The 21,880-nt window shown below is 47.0% G+C and overlaps 1 protein-coding gene across 1 annotated transcript in view; it reads right to left on the reverse strand.

Moving 5' to 3' along the window:
• LTV1 (LTV1 ribosome biogenesis factor) overlaps positions 1-21,880 on the reverse strand; it is a 74,307-nt gene that overhangs the window by 45,893 nt on the left and 6,534 nt on the right. The window contains exon 2 of the mRNA XM_063917466.1: positions 3,495-3,626. Coding sequence (XP_063773536.1) covers positions 3,495-3,626 — 132 coding nt within the window. The remainder of the gene's footprint in view (positions 1-3,494; positions 3,627-21,880) is intronic.

Genomic DNA, 21,880 nt, shown 5'->3' on the forward strand with positions numbered 1-21,880 from the left:
ATTATAGACCCATAGCACTTCTAAACACAGATATTAAGCTGTATGCCAAACTGCTTGCAAATAGACTAAATCCGTTGATTCCCACTTTGATACATCAAGATCAGGTGGGTTTCACTATCGGCCGTCAAGCCCCTGATAATACTAGGAGAGTATTCTCTCTTCTAGAAGCCCACTTCGCACTTCGGGAGCCCCTACTACTGCTCTCTCTTGACGCGGAGAAAGCTTTCGACAGGATTCATTGGCTATACATGTCCGAAGTCCTTGCCAGGTTTGGGTTCTCGGGACAATTCTTCCAAAATGTTCTGCGTCTATACACACAACCCTCAGCGCGCGTTTTTAGTAATGGGTTTCTATCTGATTTTTTCCCTATCACCAACGGCACTCGCCAGGGATGCCCACTGTCGCCGCTAATTTTTATTCTAGCAATAGAACCTCTGGCAGAGAAAATGAGGTCTTCTACCCTTGTGAGTGGAGTTTATATAGGCCCTACACATCACAAGATTTGCCTCTTTGCAGATTATGTCCTGTTGTTTATAACTAAACCTGAGTCCTCTCTCCCAGCTATTCACGATATTCTTCAGGCTTACTCTGAAGTCTCCTACTACAAACTCAACACGACTAAAACAGAGGCGCTAGCCTTCAATCCCTACAATCTACATATAATTACGCCTGGCAAGACTCTTCCCTTCAGTATCTTGGGATCAGGATCCCCTCCAGATCTCATTCCGCGGTTGATTGTAACTACTTTCCTCTCTTAGATCAGTTCAAAGCCCTTACTAAACAGTGGACGAATTATGAAATTTCTTGGTTAGGACGACTTTCCTCGGTTAAAATGATGCTCCTCCCTAAAATTCTTTATTTGTTCAGAGCCATACCTTATTTAGTCCCACTTGCTCTACTTAACAAATTTTACTCTGTTATGTCTACTTTTATTTGGAAGGGTAAAAAACCCAGGATAGCTAGAACTCGCTTGTTTAGATCCAAAGGTAGCGGCGGTCTTGCTTTCCCTAATCTTGAACTTTACCAACATGCGTGTCTCCTTGATCAGTTGAAGGACTGGCTTCGGACAGATTCTGTAAAACCCTGGGTAGATATTGAAAGGCATATATGCTCTGACTTTCCTCTCCCAGATTTAATTTGGGTCAAACCTTCACATAGACCCCCTTCTGCTAAAATTATGAGGAGTGTAACTAATTCTCTTAAAGTCTGGGACAGATTGGTCACTAATTTGGTTGACTGCCCTGTGCCCTCCTCACATTTGTACCTTTTAGCGGTTTCTAAATTACTCCCAGATCTCTCTTTGCGGAGCTGGCGGGAACTTGGCATTCGACTGATCAAGGATCTATACGATAATTCGGGGCTTAAAACTTTCCAACAGTTACAATCCCAACACTCGATACCGTCAAAGGACTTTTATAAATATCTACGCATTCGACATTGGATAATGACGAACATACCTGACCCTCTCTCCTCCCCTACTCCCCCCTCCATATATCTTGGCTAAGTTTTCCTCAATAAACCACAAAGGCGGTATATCTCAGTGGTATGTTACTCTCCTTTCTCCGCACAATGATGTGAAGCTCCATATTCAAGTGCGTTGGGAGGCAGAATTTAATATCCCTCTGGCAGATCATGAATGGAACAAAATTTTCATGAATATTTTTAAAATGTCTCGATGCATTAATCACACTGAAATGATGTTTAAGCTAATCCATGGCCTTTATCACACACCAGATAAACTCCATAGGATCTGGCCTGATTCCTCTAAATTCTGTTGGAGACATTGTGGATTAGATGGTACCTTAATACATATATTCTGGACATGCCCGATTATTAGGCCGCTTTGGACGGACGTCTTTGGACTGATTGAAAAGGTTACGAAGGTGCTCCTCCCTCCTCGTCCTGAGATTGTTTTTTTGCATTATTTCCCTCCCTCTGTACCCTCTGAACACTCTTATGTTATAGGACATATTCTCATAGCCACTAGGGCCGCCATTGCTCAATATTGGAAAAGAACAGACCCACCGCATCTGTCCAAAATTATAGCGTCAATCCAGCGCAATTTTGAAATGGAAACTATGAGTGTTAAATATTCCTTAGCTCCTCAATCCCCTCTGCTCAAATGGTTACCTTGGTCTGATTATTATTCCCCCTTTATTGCTCCCCGAAACGCCCTGTCTTGTATTGTGTGACTGTTTTACTTTTCCGTTTCTATGAACCTTTGAAACGCTGAGGTTGAGTCCTTCTGACATAGCCCTGGTAGTACTGAAAGTCATAGGATAGATCATATATATGAGCCTTTTCTGTTTTTCTAAGTATCTGCCCACTGTTTAATCCAGGTTATATATATGCGTCAGTTCTCTCCATCTTCCCTAGATTATTGACCGACAGCATCTCCCCTATTTTATGTTTCTTTTTTCCTCTATTTTTTCTCTCCCTCCTTTCCTCTATTTTCCTCGTTTGTGCTTTTTATGCCTTCTAGTATTGTTACCCTGTATTACAGCCTACAGACGTACTACTACTATGATATTGGCTTTGTTTGTAAACTGTTGTGTATGCTCTGTATTGAAAACCTTCTCTAATAACATTTTTTTTTTATCTGAAGAAATTTTAACAGTATTGGATGTATTAAGACAGAAAATATGAAACAACGTGTAATAACCCCAATGCGCAGTAAAAAAAGACAGTGCAGCCTGAATCCAATATTATGGGGGGGGGGGCAATTTCCACAGAATTATAGATACAAAGAAAATTAATACGGGATTCTTGGCGCTCTTTCCTTATAGATATATACTATACATCCCATATCGGAAGAAAATGGATACAAGTGGTGAAGCATTATTTTAGTAAATGCACAATATTTAATGAACCACAACATATCCACATATAAAACAATTAAAACATCAAAAAATACACATAAATATTTGAAGTGCAGCGTGCGTGTTCAAAGATGGCAGCTGCTGTGCGGAGGAGAATTAAAGCGAGTGTCAGGAGCTGGTGAACCTTATGCTGAGTATATCCAGTGCGGTGGTGCTAGGCTATTCAGCCTAGGACTACTTCTGCTACTTTTCCAAAAGCTAGCCCACCGCAAATATCCATTCTGGTGAGATACGATTTGCTTGAGAAAAGTCACCATTGATCAATCACTTTGGACCAGCCACCTTTGAACACACACACTGCACTTTAAATTTATGTGTGTATTTTTTTATGTTTTGTTTTATATGTGGATATGTTGTGGTTCATTAAATATTGTGCATTTACTAAAATAATGCTTCACCACTTGTATCCATTTTCTTCCGATATGGGATGTATATATCTATAAGGAGAGAGCGCCAAGAATCCTGTATTAATTTTCTTTGTATCTATAGTATTGGATGTATTAACTACATTATGAATATGTCAATATTAAGTTTTACAATAAACATATATTGGTGAACATTTCCCATAGGAAAATAAAATGACAGTATTTGTAATATTCTACAAAGGCTAAAAACCTTATCAGTAGGTAACAAGACTCTCTGAGGAGCGGTCTCATCAGCTGCTAAGGGATCCCTCTGACTTCTGTGTACCAGGTGGAAAGTCACTGCTTTCTTCTTTTCAATAAAAGGTTTCTTCTTTCTGTGAGGCTAAAATACAAAGTGCATCAAGTACTAGAAATCAGTGCACAATGATGTACAATATATTATAAACTGACAATATGAAAACAAAAACACAGGATTGTTTGGTTGTACTAGTAGAAGTAAGATTTAGAATAAACACAGTGGTGTGAAGATAAAGAACTTATAAATTGGTAGTGCAACGGACCATATGTCGAAGGTTATAGCTAGTAAAGTCTATATTTCTCCTGCAGGGTCCACAGGTTATCCACAGAATAACAATGGGATATGATGATGCGACAGCGGATTTGCACCAATCGGTCAAAGCTTTTCCGGCCTCCCAGCATGCAACGGGCCCGTCCATATATCCCCGCCTCCTTGCTCAGGCAAATCAGTTTTTTGTTTGGTGCGGCAGGAGCCGGACCATGGTCAGGGGGCTGCTGGTTTTTAGCAGCCCTAAGCTTTCTTATTTTATTTTTATAGTCTTAATATTTTTCTTGAGTGATCTTTCTAAACAGCGTCTTATACGTACCTTAGAATGAGTCGCTCCAGCAACTCTCCGCCGGGTCGCGACAACGCTTACCAACGAGTACAGTGCTGTTTCGCCGGGCATCTGTGTCAGATATACTAGCAGGTCCAGCAGACGTTACCAGGCTGTGGCCGGAGCACGAGGAGAAGGTAAGGCATCGGTTCCGCTTAGTAGTAATACGTACACAGCCGCACTGTTCTGGGAGGAGACTAACAAACAGTCGCTGACGCGGCTGCCACCACGGGTGCACCAGCGCAAGGCCTTAGGGATCAGAGGCTCCCGGAATAGTATGAGGCCGCGATCCCTAGGGTTGATGTCTGCAGTGGGAGCCAGACGCTCTCCTGGTCGCCCCTCCCCCTGGTTCATGACCAGTTTCCTCCGAGTCTCCCGCCATGAACTGTTTCCCGCTTCCGTCTCAGACGCTGTACACGAAGAGGACCCAGTCGCAGCATAGGCGGCTGTGTGACTGGTGCGTCGGTGTTCACTGAGCGTCTGTGTTCACTATAGGCTCATGGAGTGGCAGTGTACACTAGTAGCGTCTGGATCCACTCAGCTAACGTATTGATCGGTCCTGGAAGCGAGGTGAGTCTCCCTGTATTCCACTCTACTTAGTACGGGTAATACAGCACTAAGTCTCTATTTACCCTTTTGAGTACGAATAGTTAGATAAGTAGCTATTGCATATGAGTCTGTATACATTTACTGTTGTTTCTTACGCAATTGCGTCTGAATACGTTAGATCTGTTTAAACATGATGCAGTAATATGTTCTCATAAATACTTAAAATGTAGTTGATGATATACATTAGTATAATAAGCAATATGAGCATAACATGTGACTGACTGCTAGTGTGATTGCTGACTTTACTATATTTCTGTCAGTTTATTCCAATCCTCAATGCATGGGTAGGGTCATATTGTATGTCACTTTAAAAAGTTTAAAGTGATTACAGTCACAAATTGTGTAGTACACTGTGGAAGTGTTGATTATTTATCATGTCTAAGAGCGGCAAAGGTGAGGAAGATACACTCACAGCAACACCAACACTCATATCATGTTTGTCTTGCAAAGCTGTGTTATCCTCTCAGGATCTGGTTCAGGATGGTTTGTGTGCAAATTGTTTTAGCTTTCACCAGGGGTACAAGGCAGATTCAGGTGCAGATGGATCCACCTTGGGCTATGTTTGCACAGACTTTATCCAGTATAGCTGAACAGATAATTCCTCCAACTCCTGTACCAGGAATAGGTTGCACTATTTACCCTTCATGCAGCTCCCCACCTATGGTGTATCACTTCCAGCAGTAGCCTCTCAAAAGAAACAAGCTGATAAGACGGTGGTAAGTAAATCTTCACCCTCACAGGCTACACATTATTCAGATGAGGATTCATCGGTGATGAAAGCTCAATAAATTCTACTTCGGCATACAAAGAGGTGGAGGAAGGTCTCAGCTCAATGGATATAGCAGAGTTAATTAAAGCAATGAAAGCTGTTCTATGCTCAGAGGATTCAGCAAAGCCCTTGTTAAAAACCAAGGCACCTGTGTTTAAACATCCCAAAACAGTTAAGACTGTGCTTCCATGGTCAGATCAGCTGACAGAAATTATGGAAGAGGCTGACGCTACGCCCAATAAGAAGTTTAGAATTCCTAAGAAATGGAATTCCAATTATCCTCTTCCAGCTGGAGATTGTTTAAAAAGGGAGGTGGCTCCTAAAGTAGTTACGCATGTAATTTGATTAGTGCGAAAATCTACATTACCTTTGCCTTCAACATCATTAAAATAAGATTTTACTCACCGGTAAATCTATTTCTCGTAGTCCGTAGTGGATGCTGGGGACTCCGTAAGGACCATGGGGAATAGCGGCTCCGCAGGAGACTGGGCACAGCTAAGAAAGATTTAGGACTACCTGGTGTGCACTGGCTCCTCCCACTATGACCCTCCTCCAGACTTCAGTAAGGATACTGTGCCCGGAAGAGCTGACACAATAAGGAAGGATTTTGAATCCCGGGTAAGACTCATACCAGCCACACCAATCACACCGTATAACTCGTGATAATATACCCAGTTAACAGTATGAACACAACAGAGCCTCTCAAAAGATGGCTCAACAATAACCCTTGTAGTTAACAATAACTATATACAAGTATTGCAGACAGTCCGCACTTGGGACAGGCGCCCAGCATCCACTACGGACTACAAGAAATAGATTTACCGGTGAGTAAAATCTTATTTTCTCTGACGTCCTAGTGAATGCTGGGGACTCCGTAAGGACCATGGGGATTATACCAAAGCTCCCAAACGGGCGGGAGAGTGCGGATGACTCTGCAGCACCGAATGAGAGAACTCAAGGTCCTCCTCAGCCAGGGTATCAAATTTGTAGAATTTTGCAAACGTGTTTGCCCCTGACCAAGTAGCAGCTCGGCAAAGTTGTAAAGCCGAGACCCCTCGGGCAGCCGCCCAAGAAGAGCCCACTTTCCTCGTGGAATGGGCTTTTACAGATTTAGGCTGCGGCAGGCCAGCCACAGAATGCGCAAGCTGAATTGTGCTACAAATCCAGCAAGCAATAGTCTGCTTTGAAGCAGGAGCACCCATCTTGTTTGGTGCATACAGGATAAATAGCGAGTCAGTCTTCCGGACTTCAGCCGTCCTGGAAACATAAATTTTCAAGGCCCTGACTACGTCCAGTAACTTGGAGTCCTCCAAGTCCCTAGTAGCCGCAGGCACCACAATAGGTTGGTTCAAGTGAAAAGCTGATACCACCTTAGGAAGAAACTGGGGACGAGTCCTCAATTCTGCCCTATCCATATGGAAAATCAAATAGGGGCTTTTACATGACAAAGCCGCCAATTCTGACACACGCCTTGCCGAAGCCAAGGCCAAAAGCATTACCACTTTCCACGTGAGATATTTTAAATCCACGGTTTTGAGTGGCTCAAACCAATGTGACTTTAGGAAACCCAACACCACGTTGAGGTCCCACGGTGCCACTGGAGGCACAAAAGGAGGCTGAATATGCAGCACTCCCTTGACAAATGTCTGAACTTCAGGCAGTGAAGCAAGTTCTTTTTGGAAGAAAATCGACAGAGCCGAAATCTGGACCTTAATGGAACCCAGTTTTAGGCCCATAGTCACCCCTGACTGTAGGAAGTGCAGAAATCGACCTAGCTGGAATTCCTCCGTTGGGGCCTTCCTGGCCTCACACCCCGCAACATATTTTCGCCATATGCGGTGATAATGTTGTACGGTTACATCTTTTCTAGCTTTAATAAGCGTAGGAATGACTTCCTCCGGAATACCCTTTTCTTTTAGGATCCGGTGTTCAACCGCCATGCCGTTAAACGCAGCCGCGGTAAGTCTTGGAACAGACAGGGCCCCTGCAGCAGCAGGTCCTGTCTGAGCGGCAGAGGCCATGGGTCCTCTGAGATTAATTCTTGAAGTTCCGGGTACCAAGACCTTCTTGGCCAATCTGGAACAATGAGAATAGTTCTTACTCCTCTTTTCTTTATTATCCTCAGTACCTTGGGTATGAGAGGAAGAGGAGGGAACACATAAACCGACCGGTACACCCACGGTGTCACTAGAGCGTCCACAGCTATCGCCTGAGGGTCTCTTGACCTGGCGCAATATTTTTCTAGCTTTTTGTTTAAGCGGGACGCCATCATGTCCACCTGTGGCTTTTCCCAACGGTTTACAATCAGTTGGAAGACTTCTGGATGAAGTCCCCACTCTCCCGGGTGGAGGTCGTGCCTGCTGAGGAAGTCTGCTTCCCAGTTGTCCACTCCCGGAATGAACACTGCTGACAGTGCTAACACGTTATTTTCCGCCCATCGGAGAATCCTTGTGGCTTCTGCCATCGCCGTCCTGCTTCTTGTGCCGCCCTGTCGATTTACATGGGCGACTGCCGTGATGTTGTCTGACTGGATCAGAACCGGCTGGTTTTGAAGCAGGGGCTTTGCTTGACTTAGGGCATTGTAAATGGCCCTCAGTTCCAGAACATTTATGTGTAGGGAAGTCTCCTGACTTGACCAAAGTCCTTGGAAGTTTCTTCCCCGTGTGACTGCACCCCAGCCCCGAAGGCTGGCATCCGTGGTCACCAGGACCCAGTCCTGTATGCCGAATCTGCGGCCCTCTCTGAGATGAGCACTCTGCAGCCACCACAGCAGAGACACCCTGGTCCTTGGAGACAGGGTTATCAACCGATGCATTTGAAGATGCGATCCGGACCATTGGTCCAACAGGTCCCACTGAAAGGTTCTGGCATGGAACCTGACAAATGGAATCGCTTCGTAGGAAGCTACCATCTTTCCCAGGACTCGCGTGCAATGATGCACCGACACCTGTTTTGGTTTCAGGAGGCCTCTCACTAGAGATGACAGCTCCTTGGCTTTCTCCTCTGGGAGAAACACTTTTTTCTGGACTGTGTCCAGAATCATCCCCAGGAACAGTAGACGTGTCGCCGGAACCAGCTGAGACTTTGGAATATTCAGAATCCAACCGTGCTGGTGTAGCACCTCCTGAGATAATGCTACGCCGACCAACAACTGCTCTCTGGACCTCGCCCTTATCAGGAGATCGTCCAAGTATGGGATAATTAAAACTCCCTTTTTCCAAAGGAGTATCATCATTTCGGCCATTACCTTGGTAAATACCCTCGGTGCCGTGGACAGGCCGAACGGCAACGTCTGGAATTGGTAATGACAATCCTGTACCACAAATCTGAGGTACTCCTGGTGAGGATGGTAAATGGGGACATGCAGGTAAGCATCCTTGATGTCCAGAGATACCATGTAATCTCCCTCTTCCAGGCTTGCAATTACCGCCCTGAGCGATTCCATCTTGAACTTGAATTTTCTTAAATATGTGTTCAAGGATTTCAAATTTAAAATGGGTCTCACCGAACCGTCCGGTTTCGGTACCACAAACATTGTGGAATAGTAACCCCGTCCTTGTTGAAGTAGGGGCACCTTGACTATCACCTGCTGGGAATACAGCTTGTGAATTGCCTCTAACACAGCCTCCCTTTCTGAAGGAGTCGTTGGTAAGGCAGATTTGAGGAAACGGCGGGGGGGGGGGGGGTGTCTCGAATTCCAGCCTGTACCCCTGAGATACCACTTGAAGGATCCAGGGATCTACCTGTGAGCGAGCCCACTGATTGCTGAAGTTTTTGAGACGGCCCCCCACCGTACCTGGCTCCGCCTGCTGAGCCCCAGCGTCATACGGCGGACTTAGCAGAAGAAGCGGGGGAGGACTTTTGTTACTGGGAAGTGGCTGTATGCTGCAGCTTTTTTCCCCTACCTCTGCCTCTGGGCAGAAAGGACGCGCCTCTACCCAGTCTGCTCTTTTGGGGGCGAAAGGACTGCACCTGATAATACGGTGCTCTCTTTGGTTGTGAGGGGACATGTGGCAAAGATGCTAACTTCCCAGCTGTTGCTGTGGACACTAAGTCTGAAAGACCATCCCCGAACAACTCCTCACCCTTATAAGGCAAAACTTCCATGTGCCTTTTAGAATCTGCATCACCTGTCCACTGCCGGGTCCATAACCCTCTCCTGGCACAAATGGACAGTGCACTTATTTTTGATGCCAGCCGGCAAATATCCCTCTGTGCATCTCTTATGTAAAAGACAGCGTCTTTAATATGCTCTACGTTTAGCAATATAGTGTCCCTGTCTAGGGTGTCAATGTTTTCTGACAGGGAGTCTGACCATGCAGCTGCAGCACTGCACATCCATGCTGAGGCAATAGCTGGTCTCAGTATAATACCAGTGTGTGTATATATAGCTTTCTGGAGAGCCTCCTGCTTTCTGTCAGCAGGTTCCTTTAGGGCGGCCGTATCCTGGGACGGCAGTGCCACCTTTTTTGATAAGCGCGTAAGTGCTTTATCCACCCTAGGGGGTGTTTCCCAACGTGACCTATCCTCTGGCGGGAAAGGGTACGCCATTAGTAATTTTTTTGAAATTACCAATTTTTTATCGGGGGAAGCCCACGCTAGTTCACACACTTCATTCAATTCTTCAGAAGGGGAAAAAACTACTGGTAGTTTTTTCTCCCCAAACATAATACCCTTTTTTGTGGTACCTGGGGTCACCTCAGAAATGTGTAAAACATTTTTCATTGCCTCAATCATATAACGAGTGGCCCTATTGGGCATTACATTAGTCTCTTTGTCGTCGACACTGGTATCAGTATCCGTGTCGACATCTGTGTCTGCCATCTGTGGTAGCGGGCGTTTTAGAGCCCCTGATGACTTTTGAGACTTCTAGGCAGGCACGGGCTGAGAAGCCGGCTGCCCCGCATTCGGCATGTCGTCAAATTTTTTATGTAAGGAGTCGACACTTTCGCGTAATTCCTTCCACAAGTCCATCCACTCCGGTGTCTGCCCCGCAGGGGGTGACAACACATTTATAGGCACCTGCTCCTCCTCCACATAAGTCTCCTCATCAAACATGTCGACACAGCCGTACCGACACACCGCACACACACAGGGAATGCTCTGACAGAAGACAGGACCCCACAAAGCCCTTTGGGGAGACAGAGAGAGAGTATGCCAGCACACACCAGAGCGCTATATAAATCAGGGATTAACTAAATTATATCCCCTTATAGCTGCTATATGTATATTGCGCCTAAATTTAGTGCCCCCCCCTCTCTTTTTAACCCTTTTCTGTAGTGTAGACTGCAGGGGAGAGCCAGGGAGCTTCCTTCCAGCGGAGCTGTGAGGGAGAAATGGCGCCAGTGTGCTGAGGGAGATAGCTCCGCCCTTTTTTCGGCTGACTTTTCTCCCGCTTTTTTATGGATTCTGGCAGGGGTATTTATCACATATATAGCCTCTGGGGCTATATATTGTGATATATTTGCCAGCCAAGGTGTATTTATTGCTTCTCAGGGCGCGCCCCCCCCCAGCGCCCTGCACCCTCAGTGACCGGAGTGTGAAGTGTGTATGAGGAGCAATGGCGCACAGCTGCAGTGCTGTGCGCTACCTTGGTGAAGACTGATGTCTTCTGCCGCCGATTTTCCGGATTCTTCTTGCTTCTGGCTCTGTAAGGGGGCCGGCGGCGCGGCTCCGGGACCGAACATCAATGGCCGGTTCCATGCGGTCGATCCCTCTGGAGCTAATGGTGTCCAGTAGCCTAAGAAGCCCAAGCTACCACCAGTTAGGTAGGTTCGCTTCTTCTCCCCTTAGTCCCTCGCTGCAGTGAGTCTGTTGCCAGCAGATCTCACTGTAAAATAAAAAAACTAAAATATACTTTCTCTCTAGGAGCTCAGGAGAGCCCCCAGTGTGCATCCAGCTCAGCCGGGCACAGGATTCTAACTGAAGTCTGGAGGAGGGTCATAGTGGGAGGAGCCAGTGCACACCAGGTAGTCCTAAATCTTTCTTAGCTGTGCCCAGTCTCCTGCGGAGCCGCTATTCCCCATGGTCCTTACGGAGTCCCCAGCATCCACTAGGACGTCAGAGAAATGATGTCACGGATAGGAGAGTGGATGGTTTTCTAAAAAACATTTTTTCCCTGTCTGGGGCAGTCATAAGGCCAGCCATAGCTTCAGCTTGGATGGCAAAGGCAGTGGCCGCCTGGGCTGATGCATTAGAGGGGGGTTTTTCAATAGCTTCTAGAGAGCAAAAATCCCATATAGCTCATATAAAACAGGCTGCAATGTTCTTGGAAGAAGCAGCATTGGATATTGGTACTATTGCCTTTAGGGTATCAGCTTCAACGATAGCTGCTCGCAGAGCAGTTTGGCTACGTACGTGGAAAGCGGATTCAGAATCTAAGAAGGTTTTGGAATCTTTGCCTTTTTCTGGAGATATTCTTTTTGGTAAAGAACTGGCAGATATTCTGGAGTCAGAAGCAGACTCCAAGAAGGTCAAGTTTCCTTCCACATACAATTTCAAACCTAAAGTTCCAACTTTTCAGCCCTTTCGGTCTCAAGGAAAACCTAAAAAGAAAAAGTGATGGCAAGCAGCCCCAATACAACAAGTCTGGTAAGACTAAAAACAATTGGGCTACCAGAGGACCAGTTGGGAAAACAGAGAAGCCAGCAGACGGATGGTGCGGCCCTCCAAATGGGGGACCCCAGGGTGGGGGGCCGACTTCTTCAGTTTGCACAGATCTGGCAGCAGTCTACAACAGATGCCTGGGTGCAGGAAGCGGAATCTCTAGGTTACGCTTTTGACTTCAAGAAGCACCCTCCTCGAAGGTTTTTTTTGTACCAGCCCGACTTAGGTAGAGACGAAGGCCAGGGCTTTGTTAGAGTCAGTTCAGAAATTGCTTCATTCAGGAGTAGTCATTCCAGTTCCTCCTGCACAACGAGGACAGGGTTTTTAATCCAACCTGTTTTTAGTTCAGAAGCCGAATGGGTCATTTCGGCCCATTCTCAATCTCAATGTACTGAACAAATACATTTGGGTACCTCGGTATCACATGGAGACGTTACGTTCCATCATTTTGGCCATGGAGCAAGGGGATTATATGGTATCCCTGGATATACAAGATGCTTACCTACATGTTCCTGTAGCACTGTCCCATCAGTGCTATCTCAGGTTCGCTACCCTCCAATAGCATTCTCAGTTCCAGGCCCTACCTTTTGGGTTAGCCACAGCTACCAGAGTATTTACGAAGATTATGGTGGTAATGGCAGCTTATCTCTGCCAGCAGGGGATAAGAATATTTCCATACCTCGACGATCTTTTAATCCTTGCACGGACGGAGGAATTGCTTTTACGTCATCTGCAACAGACAATAACGTGTCTGCAGAACCACGGGTGGCTCATAAATTGAGCAAAATCTTCTCTGGTTACGTCACAACGGATGACTCACTTGGGGGCTATACTGGATTCAAGTCTTCAGAGAGTAATTTACCTCTGAACAAGATATCCAATGATTCAGGACTTGTTACACAGTCAAAAGGTATCCATTCACACAGCAATGTGCGTGATGGGTTTGACGGTGTCAACATTCGACATGGTGGAGTATGCACAATTCCACTCGAGGCCTCTGCAGCGTCTGATTCTTGCCAAATGGAATCAGTTGCATCAAACGATAAAAGCACAGACTATGGTTCTTACAAAAGTAGTAAGAAGGTCATTAGCCTCGTGGCTACAGACATCCCATCCGGACAAGGGGAGACCCTTTTGGATATCAGATTGGGAGATCCTGACAACAGACGCCAGTCTCCAGGGCTGGGGAGCAGTGTCAGGAAGGTTGTGTTTTTAGGGGCAGCGGACCAAGGAAGAAAGTTGCCTGTCAATAAATATATTGGAACTTCGGGCCATATACATTGCACTGATTCAGGCAAAGGACATTCTTCGGGGAAAACCAGTCCAGATCCGTTCAGACAATGCGACGGCAGTAGCGTACCTCAACCATCAGGGAAGAGCTCGCAGCCGAAAAGCAATGAAGGAGGCAAGTCACATACTAAATTGGGCAGAACTTCATCATCCAGCCTTGTCCGCAGTGTTCGTTCCAGGAGTCCTAAACTGGGAAGCGGACTTCCTCAGTCGACATGCCATTCAGGAAAGCGAATTGGCTCTACACCCGGAGGTCTTTCAGACTCTAGTAGACAAGTGGGGGCTGCCAGAGATAGATCTCATGGTGTCCCGGCTGAACAACAAAGTGCTTGCTTACGGGTCAAGAACAAAGGATCCCAGAGCGATCTTTGTGGATGCCCTGTCGGTGAGATGGAATTTTCATCTGGCTTATGCGTTTCCTCCAATCACCCTATCACCCAGGGTGGTGAGAAAGATAAAGTAAGGAAAAGGTGCCGTGATACTAATAGCTCTGGCTTGGCCCAGAAGACATTGGTACACAGATCTGCAGAGGATCTTGATGGATGTTCCACTTCTGCTCCCTCAACGTCCAAATCTACTAAGGCAGGGTCCTTGTTATCACAGACATCTGGATCGACTGTCTTTGACAGCGTGGCTCTTGAAACCTCTACCCTGAAGTCAAGAGGATTCTCACAACAGGTAATTCAAACTATGCGCAGAGCAAGGAAACCTTCCTCAGCTCGCATTTATCACCGAATATGGCAAACCTATATTCATTGGTGCAGTGAACGGAAAATGGAGGGTGGTCTTCAGTATGCCGGCTGTCGGGATCTCGGCGCACAGTATACCGGCGCCGGAATCCCGACACTTATTCTCCCTCGTGGGGGTCCACGACCCCCCTGGAGGGAGAATAAAATAGCGTGGCGCGCGTAGCGTGCCACTGTGCCCGCAGCGTGGCGAGCGCAGCGAGCCTGCAAGGGGCTCATTTGCGCTCGCCACACTGTCGGTAAGCCGGCGGTCGGGCTCCCGGCGCCGGTTTGCTGCTCGTGGGAGCCCGACCGCCGGCAGACCGTACTACACCCGAAAACGGACCCTAAGTCTTTCAGAGTTTCCAGGGTCTTAGCATTCTTTCAGGCAAGAATGGATAAATGTTTGAAGGTGGCTTCCTTGAGAATGCAAGTGTCGGCATTGACTGTATGGTTCTAAAAGAAAATTGCCAATTTACAGGATGTGCGTACTTTTTTCCAGGGAATGCTGCGCATTCAACCTCCTTTTGTACCTCCTACAGTGCCTTGGGACTTAAGTTCTGAAAGCCCTTCAAGTTGCCCCGTTTGAACCACTTAATAAAGTGGATCTTAAATGGTTGACAGCTAAAGTTCTCTTTCTACTGGCTATGGCATCAGCTAGAAGAGTATCAGATTTAGGGGCATTATCATGTAATTCCCCATTTCTGATTTTTTATCCAGATAAAGCAGTTCTCAGAACTAGATCTGGGTATATTCCGACGGTGGTGTCTAAATTCCACCTTAATAAATTGTAGTCCCGGCTTTCCAGGTACCGGGCCTTTCTGCGGGAGATGCATCGCTGGACGTGGTCCGTGCATTAAGGATCTACGTGGATCGAACCAGTGCAATCAGATTCTCTCTTCATTCTCTAAGAATTTCACAAGAGAGGATGGCCTGCTGATAAGCAGACACTGGCAAGATGGCTTCGGATGACGATTTCAGAAGCATATTCTCAGGCTGATCTCCCTGTTCCGGCTAATGTCTCTGCTCACTCTACTCGTAAGGTAGGTCTATCATGGGCAGCACAACAGATATGTAAGGCAGCCACATGGTCTTCCATTAACACATTCAATAGACATTATGCCTTGGATACCTTTGCCCCTCATGACCCTGAATTCGGGCGAAGGATTCTCCTGTCCAATCAGGAGCGTCCCCCACCACAAAATTGCTTTGGGTAATCCCATTGTTATCCTGTGGATAACCTGTGGACCCTGCTTGAGAGATATATACATTATGGTAAGAACTTACCGTTAATAACGATATTTCTACTAAGTCCACAGGATCCACAGGGTTCCCACCCTGACGCACCTGATTTGAGGATCCTTTTACTCACTAACCTCTTCCTTCTTGTACGGAAGGGTGTGCATGTGTGTTCTTATCGCCTGATTAGGGCTATCTTTGATGCTCCTGCCTTGAGCTCTGGAATACAACTGATTTGCCTGAGCAAGGAGGCGGGGATATATGGACATGCCTGTTGCATGCTGGGAGGCCCGAAAAAAGCTTTGACCGATTGGTGCAAATCCGCTGTCGCTTCATCATATCCCATTGTTATCCTGTGGACTTAGGAGAAATACCGTTATCACCGGTAGGTTCTTACCATAATGTGTATTTGCCACTATTTTAACACATTTTGCAGGGACACTTGGCTAATAATAAAGTACAGGCAAGGCAAGCTTTATGGAATCATTGGAATAAAAGTCTGCAATATGACATGACAGAACACCAGGGGGAAAATAACCCACCATCAACATTTCTGTACATGTACAGTACAAAGAAAAAAGTGTCACTTTAATCACTTAGGAGCTGATTCTGAGTCGGACTCAGCTGCAACCATCCTTGGAGGCGATTCAATAGTTTTATAGGCGCCGGCCACTAGGTGGCGCCAGACAACAGCTTTTGAACTGCCCTGACGTTTAGCGTGATCACCGATGGCGCAGGCATTTCTGCTCGCCGCCTCCTGTGGTGGCAAGCAGAAATGTGCAAAAAATGTAAACGGGACTCTTCATATTGCTGTCAATATTTTAGTCGGGCTTTGCGCGGCAAACCCAAAGCTTTTAGGGTGCTTAAAATGTAATTGGCTCCCGATCAGAGGAATAATTGAATTTGTCTGGTGGGTGTCCATTATGCTGGGAGTCCAAAAAATCATTTGAATAAACCCCCCCTGTAAAATTAACTCTTTAAGAGGAAGTGCGTGGGTGACGGTTATGAAAATAAAATATATTAGTAACACCCCTTTCAGACAGCCAGCTATGAACACGGGTTATTGGCACATGAACGCGCATAACCTGTGTTCATGTACATTTAGAAAGGTGCCAGGGCAGATAAACAGGTCGAGCTTACAGCGTCAGCAGGGTGCCTGAGACGGGTCGCACCCTGGGAGCTCCTGTGTCAGGGGAACTGCTGCTTGCCCTCCTTTCACCACCTCCTACACTCTGCTGTGCGTCACTCCACCGCATCAGCACCAATGAGAGGAGCTGCCAACAAGTCACATGACCTCTCCCAGCATAGTGATCATGTCAGCGCCAGCTGCCATATTCTTGTGAACTGGGAGCACAAGATAAATTCCTACCTTTCATGCACCTGTAATGTACCAATAAATTGATTAGAGCAACTGCCATTCTTTGTATTCCCAAATAAAACCTTACTAATAGGGATGGCCATCGACCATCGATGATTCCTAATCATCAATGGTTTAAGGCAGATGTTGAATGGTTTTGCCATCAATGGGAGAGAATCAGATGGTTTTCCTCCATCGATGGCTTAGCCTAAACAAAAGGAGATTTATGGTAGACTTACCTTTGTTAAATCTCTTTCTGCAAGGTACACTGGTTTCCACAGGGAATAACATCGGGGTGTAGAGTTGGATCTTGATCCGAGGCACCAACAGTCTAAAGCTTTCACTGTTCCCAGGATGCATTGCACCGCCTCCTCTATAACCCCGCCTTCAGGCACTGGAGCTCAGTTTCGTTAACCAGTCCAATGCAGTAACAGGTAAAAGAGATGGTAGATGTTAGTCACATAGAACCAGTTCTCACGACAGGAGAAAGGACTAGTGGCTAATGCCATACAATCCCAAGAAGCTAAGTGCGTCAGGGTGGGCGCCCTGTGGAAACCAGTGTACCTCGCAGAAAGAGATTTAACTAAGTCTACCATAAATCTCCTTTTCTGCAGCGGGGTACACTGGTATTCCACAGGGAATAACAACGGGGATGTTCTAAAGCAGTTCCTCATGGGAGGGGACGCACTGTAGCTGGTACAAGAACCCGGCGTCCAAAGGAAGCATCCTGGGAGGCGGTAGTATCAAAGGCATAGAACCTGATGAACGTGTTCACTGAGGACCACGTAGACGCCTTGCACAATTGTTGAGCAGATGCGCCACGGCGGGCCACCCAAGAAGGTCCAACAGACCAAGTAGAATGGGCTTTGATAGCAGCAGGAGCTGGGAGCCCAGCCTGTGCATAGGCTTGTGCAATCTCCATTCTAATCCATCTGGCCATGGTTTGCTTATTCGCAGGCTAGCCACGTTTGTGAAAACCAAAAAGTACAAAAAGGGATTCTGACCTCCTGATAGTGGCAGTCCTTTCCACATAAATACGGAGAGCCCGTACCACATCCAAAGATCTTTCTTTGGAGGACACACCAGAAGAGATGAAGGCCGGAACCACAATCTCCTGGTTAAGGTGAAAAGATGATACCACCTTAGGCAAATAACCAGGGTGAGTTCGCAGAACTGCCCGGTCACAGTGAAATATCAGAAAGGGTGGACGACAGGACAAAGCGACTAAGTCCGACACCCTCCTAGCAGAGGCAATAGCCAACAGAAACATGTTCGCAGACTCAAGAGGTTCAAATGGAGACTCTTGTAGGGCATTCAGAACAGACAGATCCCATGGAGCCACAGGCTGAATCCGTAGAACACCCTGAGTGAAAGTGTGTGGACATCAGGAAGAGACGCAATTTTTCTCTGAAACCCCATTGACAAGGCAGATATATGGACCTTGAGGGAGGCCAGACGAAGGCCCAAGTCTAGGCCCTGTTGTAGAAAAGCCAAAAGTCTGGAAGTTTTGAAAGTATATGCATCATAATTTTTAGCCGCACACCAGGTTAAGTAAGAATTCCAGACCCTGTAATAAATCCGAGCCAAAGCTGGTTTACAGGCTTTCAACATAGTTTGAATGACCGCCTTAGAGAACCCTTTTGCTTTCAGGAGAGATCTGGCCAGGTCTGGGTAGAAACAAGGGCCCTGAACGAGGAAGTCTGGGCGTTGATGAAGTAGAAGAGGGCACTCTATCGAGAGACCCTGCAAGTCTGAGAACCAATGCCGTCTGGGCCACGCTGGAACGACTAGGCTAGGCAGAATATCCAATGGGAGGGCTTGTTGGGTGATGTAATGGAACCAATGTAATTCAATGTAACTCAAAGCCTTTATACTGTAACTGTAACAAACTGATGCACTAAAAAGAATCATCTGAAACCACTCCATTGCATGCGTGATTATTCTCCACGATCGATTGTGACTTCTGATTTCTGACACATATTTGAGCTCGGGTTAGGCCAGTCCAGGTCCAGCAAGAACCAGATACAACACTCCATTCCTGGTATGAACACTGCCGATATGGCTACCGCGTATCTCTCTGCCCAAAGAGGATCTTGGTGACCTCCTTCATAGCAGGTCTGCTGCAGGTCCCCCCTTGTCGATTTATGTATGCCACTGCTGTGGCGTTGTCTGATTGCACGGCTCTGTAGGAGATGACTCGCCAATAGGAAAGCGTTGTATTCAGCCCGAAGTTACAGTATATTGATAGGTAGAGTTTGTTCTTGCGGCGTCCAGAGTCCCTGGAATTGACAATCTAGAGTAGGGGTGGGCAACAGGCGGCCCGCGGCCCGCGGACTGATCCCGCCTCGCCTGCTGTGCCCCACCAGAGTGCAATGACAAGCGGCCTGACATGCCGCTTGTCATTGCACTGCTCTCAGACGCGGCGCCGCTGAGGAATTCCCGGTCACGTCACAGGGCAGCTGACAGGGATTTCCTCTGTTATCATGCGCTGGGAGGCACGGGGGCGGGCACTGCGGTGAGCAGGAGCGGCGGCCGAGAAGCGGCAGCCAGTGAGGAGAGGAAGCGGCGGGCAGCGAGCGGGAGCAGGAGAGGCCACATCAGCAGTGACTCCGGCCGGCAGCAGCGCAGATCATCGGACAGCGGGGATCGTCTGCCACTGTGACAAACAGGTAAACCCCCTGTCCAGCCAGCCCCTGGATCACTGCTTAAGCTGCCATGTAGGTTTAGGGGTGGGGAGGGAGGGGAGTTAAAAACTACAATATGGGTTTAGGGGAGGGGGGGGGGGGACAGGGGGTAGGGACTGTCTGCCGTAATGTGTAAAAAGGAGGAGCTGTCTGCCGTAATGTGTAAAAACGGGACGCTGTCTGCCGTAATGTGTAAAAACGGGGGCGCTGTCTGCCGTAATGTGTAAAAACGGGGGCGCCGTCTGCCGTAATGTGTAAAAAGGGGACGCTGTCTGCCGTAATGTGTAAAAACGGGGGCGCTGTCTGCCGTAATGTGTAAAAATGGGACGCTGTCTGCCGTAATGTGTAAAAACGGGGGCGCTGTCTGCCGTAATGTGTAAAAAGGGGACGCTGTCTGCCGTAATGTGTAAAAAGGGATCTCTTTTTGAGTATTTTGTGTGTGGCCCTCGAATATTCGCTGGAAGTGTTAAGCGGCCCCCCAGCTGAAATAATTGCCCACCCATGATCTAGAGTCACCGCTCCCCATCCGCGGAGGCTGGCATCCATTGTGAGAAGCACCCAATCCTTGAGAGCAAAATCCTTGCCTTTGGACAGATTCGTTATGTTCAGCCAGAGCAATGACGTGTCTTGGGGAGTAGCTGAACCATCTGATGCAGAAAAAGATGTGAATCTGACCATTTGGAAAGGAGATCTAGTTGAAACAGCCTGGAGTGGAATCTTCCGTACTGTACCGCTTCGAAAGCTGCTATCAGCTTCCCCAGAAGACGAATGCAAAGATGAATTGATACTCTGCGATGCTGTAAGACTAGTCGAACCAACTCTTGAATGGACTGAATCTTGTCCTGAGGGAGAATTATCTCCTGAAGCACAGTGTCCATGATCATCCCCAGGAATTGAATTTGCTGTGTCGATTGCAACTGAGACTTCTGGACATTTATGATCCATCCGTGTTTCATGAGAAAATCCTTGGCTACCCTCATATCGTTCACTAACTTCTCCTCTGATTGGGCCTTTAGGAGGAGATCGTCTAAGTAGGGAACAATGTTCACCCCTTGAGAACGCAATTGCGCCATCATCACTGCCATTACCTTTGTGAAAACTCGAGATGCTAAAGACCGAAAGGTAATGCTTGGAATTGAAAATGTAAACCTTTGGCCGCAAATCGGAGAAAACTCTGAAGAGGAGGCCAAATCGGTATATGGAGGTAGGCATCCCTGATGTTTATGGACACCATAAAGTCTCCTGCTTCTAGACCAGTTACAACTGAGTGCAAGGACTCCATCTTGAAATTGAATAGTCGCAGAAAAGGATTGAGACCTTTCAAATTCTGAATGGGTCTTATCGAGCCGTCTGATTTCCGGCACCACAAATAAAATCCCTGTTCTTGCGAAACTGGTAAACCCGTTGTAAAATATCTTGGCGGAGGGTTGAACTGAAAATCAAGTTTGTACCCATGCGTAATGATGTCTCCTACCCAGGAGTCTGTGCAGGTTTCCAACCAAATTTGTTTGAAATTCAGCAAACAAGCTCCCACCCTGGGATTCCCCAGGTGGGACGGGAGCCCGTCATGCGGCAGGCTTAGTGGCAGGTTTAGCGATTGGTTGTATGGCAGTTGTGGTGGTGGCACGACCGTGGCTAGCCATCTCTGAAAGATGTTGCTCCTCCTCTGGTACGTCCTCTGAACTTTGACGGAACACAAAAGGGCCGGAAAAATGTCCAGAATAAGTGTTCCTGGGAGGTGGAGCTGCAGAAGGAAGATATGTCGACTTACCTCCTGTGACCTTGGAGATTAGAGTATCCAGTTCCTGACCAAACAGGAACTCACCATTAAACGGTATTGCTTCTACCTCCTTTTTGGAGTCTGCATCCCTATGACATTGCCTATGCCAGAGCGCATGGCACACTGAAATTGCCAAGTCAGATATCCTGGATCCGATGGTTCCCCAAGTATACGGCAGATTCTTTGATAAGTTCTGCCAGTGTAATCAATTGATCTGTAGAGAGACCAGATTGTAAACCTGTCACCAATTGTTCTGCCCAGGCCTCTATAGCCTTGTTAACCCACATACTATCCAGGGTAGGGCGAAGAAGTACCGCTGCTGCTGAATAAATAGACTTTAAAGTATTTTCCAACCTGCGATCCGTTTGTTCCTTTAATGAGGTAGCGCTAGCTGCCGGTAAGATAGTCTTTTTTGACAATCTAGATAGGGAGGGGTCTACCAGTGGAGGGTTCTCCCACTTCACTCTATTTTCCTCTGGAAAATGATAGGCAAGTAAAGGTCTGCGTGTAACTTTACATTTTTTATCAGGATGCTTCCACGCTAGTGCAAAGTGTACCGCTCAGCCTGCACTGCAACAAGTGACAGTGTACACTCGCTGTGATCACAAAAATGCGCTATGGCGTGGATTTTACCCAGAAACAGCCTAGGACCCACGCTTAGAAGATGAGTGGGTCCCACAGTAC

Source organism: Pseudophryne corroboree, chromosome 4 (assembly GCF_028390025.1).
Source record: "Pseudophryne corroboree isolate aPseCor3 chromosome 4, aPseCor3.hap2, whole genome shotgun sequence".
In the NCBI taxonomy this organism is placed as follows: domain Eukaryota; kingdom Metazoa; phylum Chordata; class Amphibia; order Anura; family Myobatrachidae; genus Pseudophryne; species Pseudophryne corroboree.